The sequence below is a fragment of the Nicotiana tabacum genome, chromosome 18 (assembly GCF_000715075.1).
Source record: "Nicotiana tabacum cultivar K326 chromosome 18, ASM71507v2, whole genome shotgun sequence".
In the NCBI taxonomy this organism is placed as follows: domain Eukaryota; kingdom Viridiplantae; phylum Streptophyta; class Magnoliopsida; order Solanales; family Solanaceae; genus Nicotiana; species Nicotiana tabacum.
This window is the reverse complement of record NC_134097.1, coordinates 14,460,980-14,467,194: the sequence shown is the minus strand read 5'-3', so window position 1 is coordinate 14,467,194 and position 6,215 is coordinate 14,460,980. Positions and strand designations below refer to the sequence as shown.

General features: G+C 37.5%; 1 protein-coding gene across 1 annotated transcript; it reads left to right on the top strand.

Annotated features, from left to right (window-relative positions):
• Window positions 1–367: 367 nt before the first annotated feature.
• On the top strand, window positions 368–3,422 carry LOC142172872 (UPF0481 protein At3g47200-like). Its single transcript, XM_075236637.1, has 2 exons — window positions 368–521; window positions 1,964–3,422. The coding sequence occupies exon 2, from the start codon at window positions 1,972–1,974 to the stop codon at window positions 3,307–3,309; it is 1,338 nt and encodes a 445-aa protein (XP_075092738.1). The 5' UTR covers window positions 368–521; window positions 1,964–1,971; the 3' UTR covers window positions 3,310–3,422.
• The last annotated feature ends 2,793 nt before the right edge of the window (window positions 3,423–6,215 follow it).

Here is a 6,215-nt window from a genome sequence, read left to right as displayed (position 1 = left end):
GCTTTCGTTAGCAGGTTAACGTTAAGATAAAGATAAAGAATTGCTTCATATTCCCACGTGATTCATAGAGCTGGGAAGAATCTTTCTTTACTCAAGAAGAAAAGAGGAAAGCATGTTAATTTGATCTTAATGTATGAGATCAGAATTGGCAGAAAACAATGTTCATACGCAAAGCATCAAAAAGGAAAAACACAAAAACCAAAACCAAAACAGAAAACAAAAAATGAAAAGAAAAAAGATTAAGAAAGTAGAGAAAAAAGAAAAAAAGAAAAAAGAAATATCTCGGTTTGTTTTACTAATTACAATTGGATACAAATTATAAAAGAAAATTCGGATTCTAAATTAAAGTAGTATGTGTTTATTTCATTTTGAAGCACCCCAATATCACTTTAACGTTTATTCCTTACTATGGAACCAAGGTTTAAAATATTCCATCCGTAAGTAAGCCTTTAAATATGGCTACATTCTTAAACTATTATCAAACATCTCAGTGGAAGAGCAATCAAAACGCTAGTACAGTGGTATGTAATGTGTTCTACTCTAGAAATGCATTTTTTTTAGTTTAATTTCCTGGTATGCCTCTTTATGCATCAAGAATTCTTTTCATTATTTAAGTTTTAAAATTTTTCGAGCTTTCTTAATAGTTAGACAAGTGCTCAAATCAAGACCGAAAGGCAAATTCGGACCCAAAATAAAAAAGAGCACAAGCATAATTCCCTGCACCCGCGTGAGAGATTTTGAATCCATACCAATGAATTCTTGTAGATGCTATATTTTCTAGTCCAACAACTGTTCCACGTAGCGAGTAAAATTAAATATAGGAACACTTTCTTTTATACAAAATGTTCACGAATGTCGATTTGCCAAAATGATGGATTCTAAGTTAAATAGAAAAAACAATTAAATTAGTTACGCCCAACTAGAAGGTATTTTAATACCTGAAGCTAAAAAAGAAAATGCCTAAAGTTTGCATCCTTTTCTGTTTGTGATTCTATAATCTTGCATGCAAAGATATATAGAATAATGTAAAACTTCAACTTAAGGGAGAAAAATGTATTACACAAACTGCTTTTTACACAAACTGCTATATGTCTGTGATAGTATGCACTAATTCATCGTTTGATTTTCTATTTCCTTACTTTCTATCGTCTTAAATTCTGGACCATATAGTGATGATCAGTACCTAACTAAAACTATAAATAAACAGGCATCGTATATAAAAGTGATGAAAATATAAACAATTGGTATATTTAGTAAAAAAGTGTTAATAACCTTATTTTTTTGTTAAAATGACCAAAATACATATACAGCTATTTATAGAAAAAATATAAATTTAGAAGTACCTTTAGTATTGAAAAAAAGAAGAATAACTGAAACATAATGGAGAGGTATTAGGAGTTTTGTTTTGGCAAGGGGTCTTCCGGGATTAATTATAAATTTAGACATAAAATAGTGAAGAGTTTAGTCAAATCAAAGTGTGATAAGCAAGCAATAAGTTAGGGTTAACAAAATTATGGCATTTAACTCATTTTCGCTTAAAAATACTTAATGTGTGATATTTTTTATGCTTACAAAATGCATAGATAAATCAAAATGTAGTTATTACCTGTTCACCTAGCCAACATCTAAGTACTTTGTGCGTTCATTAATTGGCATCATCTTCAACTCAATTTTAATTTTTCGTTAATGATTTGATTGATTGTTGTGGTTTCTACAACTAAAAGAAGGAATATACTCTTTGCTCCAAAAAGAACGATGCATAAATTTATACATTTAGAAGTAATTTAACTTTAAATTTCTTAGTGTCTTGGCATCATATTAAGAGTACAAACATAAAAGATTTTTAAAAAAAATCTTTCTTGAACTATATGCATGTCCTGTCAAACAGAAGTTCTAATTGAAATATAACTGGTCTAATTTCACTACTTATATCTAATATTTCCTATTCATGCTGTTCATGAAGGTTCTGAAATGAAACTGGATAACTCAACTGAAGTTAGAAGGAATCAAATACAAAAGGTTCCTTCATTCCTGAGTGATGAGAATAAGGAAAGCGGTGACTATGATCCTAAAGTGGTTTCACTTGGGCCTTACCACCATGGAAAGGAGAAGCTCAAGTTTGTTCAGAATTTCAAGTCCATGGCCCTAGACATGTTCATTGAAGGGAGTAATCAAGACAAAGCTTTCTTCCTGGAGGAAATTCGAAAGGAAATTGAATATGCTAAAAGTTGTTACCTCGAAGAATTCACGTCTATCTATGATGACATTTATTTTGCTGAAATGATGCTCCTTGACGCATGCTTCATTCTAAATATTATAGGACCATGGGATCAGGCATTTAAACGTAGCGAGACAATTGAGCATCTTGGTACTGCAGTTTATACCCTAAGTAAACGTGATTTATATTTGCTTGAAAATCAGGTACCGTTCAGAATTCTCATGATCTTGGCTAGCTCGAGATATCCTGTAAATGAAAAAGGATTTATAGAGACGGTGGAAAGTTCTTGTTTTCACATACTCTTCGATGAGGACACAAGATTATTGAAAGATAATGACAATAATAAACAGCCCCTTCACCTTCTTGAAATATTTCGAAGAGTAATCGTCACTGGCAGCGGGGAAATCCCACAACCACGTGTACGTGCTTGTGATCCTTTCCGTGATATTTTCAACAAGTTGGGATTATGTCTTGAATATTGGTGTTGTAGAAAAGATGAAACGTCAACTCGTGGGCGTGGGGGGTATGTGTTTCATTCTGTGACGGATCTAAAATCAAAGGGCATTCATTTCAGGCCTAGCGAGATTGCGTCTTTGAATGGTGTAAGGTTTAGCCCCGCTGAATTCTGTCACTCTGCAAAGCTCAAACTCCCATGTTGGTATGTTTCTCCGTACACCAGAACATTTTTCATGAACATGATTGCTTATGAGTTCTGTCCCAATGTTTTTACCGATAAAGTTGTCACTGCTTACGTGAATTTCATGAAATCACTTATTGTTTCGCAAGAGGATGTCAAAGAGTTGCGAGAAAAGAAAATTTTAATGAACAGCTTAGGGAGTGATGAACAAGTGGTAGAAGTCTATAAATCATTGAATACTTATGGCACAGAAGATGAATCTTTTTTCTTCAAGGAGAAAAGGAATATCGAGGATCACTATAACAATAAAGCCAGGACTTGGTTGTCTGAGTTGAAAAATACATATTTTAACAGTCCCTGGTCTATAATTGCTTTGGTTGGTTCTATTTTCCTCCTTTGTTCAGATATTGTCCAGACCATCTATGCAGTTCACCCTTCAAAAGGAGGATCTTGATTTTAATTCTTTTACTTGTCCATTTAATCGTCCTTCCATACATTCCTGTATTGTGTGTTGTACTTTTTTCCGTTTGCTTGTAAACAATAATAAGGTTCAATTTTTCGAGGTCACTTTCTTTTCGTTGATCTTGATTTTCTTCCCATCCCAGTTGACTTTCTACGTACTTCTTAATATATTTATGACTAGTCAATTTGCTTGTGCTTCGCGCTACTGTAAAAACATCATTAAATTTACAAATGATCTTTTTGTAAGTAAAGTCGAGAAAGAGAAATAAAAATTCAACAGAAAGACAAGAAAAGAAAATCTGATATTGAGATCGTCTGGGCCAATTCCTTCACGGGACATATAGTGTCCAGTGAAGGAATTAAGGTGGATCCGAAGAAAATAAAGGCAGTTCAGAATTGGCCCAGACGATCCTCAGTTACTGAGATTCGGAATTTTCTCAGCTTGACCGATTATTATTGTCGTTTCGTGGAAGGTTTCTCATCTATTGCATCGCCTATGACTAAATTGACCCAAAAAGGTGCACCGTTCAGGTGGTCGGATAAATGTGAAGAGAGCTTTCAGAAGCTCAAGATAGCTTTGACTACAGCTCCAGTATTGGTGTTGCCTACAGGTTCAGAGTCTTATACTGTGTATTGTGACGCATCGCGGAATGGTCTCGATGCAGTACTTATGCAAGACAGTAGGGTGATTGCCTATGCGTCCAGTCAGTTAAAGGTACATGAGAAGAATTATCCAGTCCACGATCTTGAGTTAGCAGCTATTGTTCATGCCTTGAAAATTTGGCGGCATTACTTGTACGGTGTCCTGTGTGAGGTATATACCGATCATCGAAGTCTACAACATTTGTTTAAACAGAAGGATCTTAACTTGCGGCAGCGAAGGTGGTTGGAGTTGCTTAAGGATTGTGATATCAACATTCTCTATCATCTCAGAAATGCCAATGTGGTGGCCGATGCCTTCAGTCGTAAGGCAGAGAGTTTGGTCAGCTTAGCATACTTACAGGTAGAAGAGAGGCCTTTATCCTTGGAGGTTCAGTCCTTGGCTAATCAGTTTGTTAGATTGGATGTTTCCGAGCTGAATCGAGTTTTGGCATGTGTGGTTTTTTGGTCTTCTTTATATGATCGCATCAGAGAGCGCCAGTATGATGATCCACATCTGTTTGTCCTCAAGGACACGGTTCAGCACGGTGATGCCAAGGAAGTCACTATTGGAGATGAAGGTGTATTACGGATGCAGGGCATGCTATGTGTAACTAATGTAGATGGTTTTGCGTGAGCTGATTCTCCAGGAAGCTCACAGTTCGCGGTACTCTATTCATCCAGGCATCGCGAAGATGTATACGAATTTGAGACAGCACTATTGGTGGAGGCGGATGAAGAAAGATATAGTTGGGTTTGTATCTTGGTGTTTAAATTGTCAACAGGTAAAGTACGAGCATCAGAGACTGGGCGGATTGCTACAGAGACTTGAAATTCCGGAGTGGAAGTGGGAGCGTATTACCATGGACTTCGTAGTTGGACTCCCATGGACTTTGACAAAGTTTGATGTTGTTTGGGTGATAGTAGATCGGTTGACCAAATCTGTGCATTTTATTCCAGTCGGTACTAATTATTCTTCGGAGCGGTTGGCTGGGATTTATATTCGCGAGATTGTTCGCCTACACAGTGTGCCAGTGTCCATTATTTCAGATCGGGGTACGCAGTTTATCTCACAGTTTTGGAGGGCAGTGCAGCGATAATTGGGCACACAGGTTTAGTTGAGTACAACATTTCACCCTCAGACAGACAGACAGTCCGAGTGCACTATTCAGATATTGGAGGATATGCTACGTGCTTGTGTTATCGATTTTGGGGGTTCTTGGGATCAACTTCTGCCACTCGAGGAGTTTTCTTACAATAATAGCTACTAGTCAAGCATTCAGATGGCTCCGTATGAAGCTTTATATGGGAGACGGTGTCGGTCTCCGGTGGGTTAGTTTTCATGCCTTACATACTCGGTACTTTATTTATACCGACGTCCCTTTTGCCTGGGGATGCTGCATTTCATTCCTGCATGTCCTAATAGACTGCTAGATAGACCTTCCCAGTAAGCAGAGTCATACATCAGCTTGGTCGGTAAGCTTCACTTCCTCGAATTTATCCGGTCTTGACCTTGGAGTCTACTTTATATATACAGATTTGATGGGTCGGTCGAGGCCCTGTCCCGACCATGATACAGTTCAGTTATCTCTAGAGGCTTGGAGATGAGTCCTGTGTATTTTGCATGTTAGTATTGTGGCCTTGCCAGCCCTTTGTACATGTTCAGTTTGGTATTGCTGGTTGTAGACATTCATACCGGCCTCGTCGGCCTGCAATGTTATGTATATGAGCTTTTGGGGTATGTTTACCCTAATTAAGATGAGAGATACATTATTTTCAGATGATTCAGAATATGGCCTCATCGGCCTTGATTGGTATTGTCAGCTTTCAGGTAGGCCTCGTCGGCCTAAGTTGGGGGATACTCCTCCACAGTTTACAGTTACAGAGTGGTATGCTTGGGCCGAGCATGGCATCGGGTGCCGGCCATGCCTCCCCAGGTTTGGGGCGTGCCAAACAGTTTGCTATAAATGCATATATTCTCTATAATGATTGTTCATTGAATGCTATCCGATATCAATTATTCAAATCTTTGTTATCGATTATCCTGCCTTCGAAATTCACCCAGTACCGGTCACATGCTTGTAACCGATATCAACTACTTGCTGAATCACAGCTTACCTGTCTTCAGCTCCACGTTTTATCTCTTCATTCGTCTAACTGTCAATAACCAATTTACCGCATATAATTATCACGGCTCAAACCTGAAATCTCTAGTTAAAGGTGAATAAATCCCAAACATTCAACCAAATTCCACGGTAG

Coding starts and splice junctions, on each gene's coding strand:
- LOC142172872 (XM_075236637.1), top strand. CDS start 1,972: ATGAAACTGGATAACTCAACTGAAGTTAGAAGGAATCAAATACAAAAG.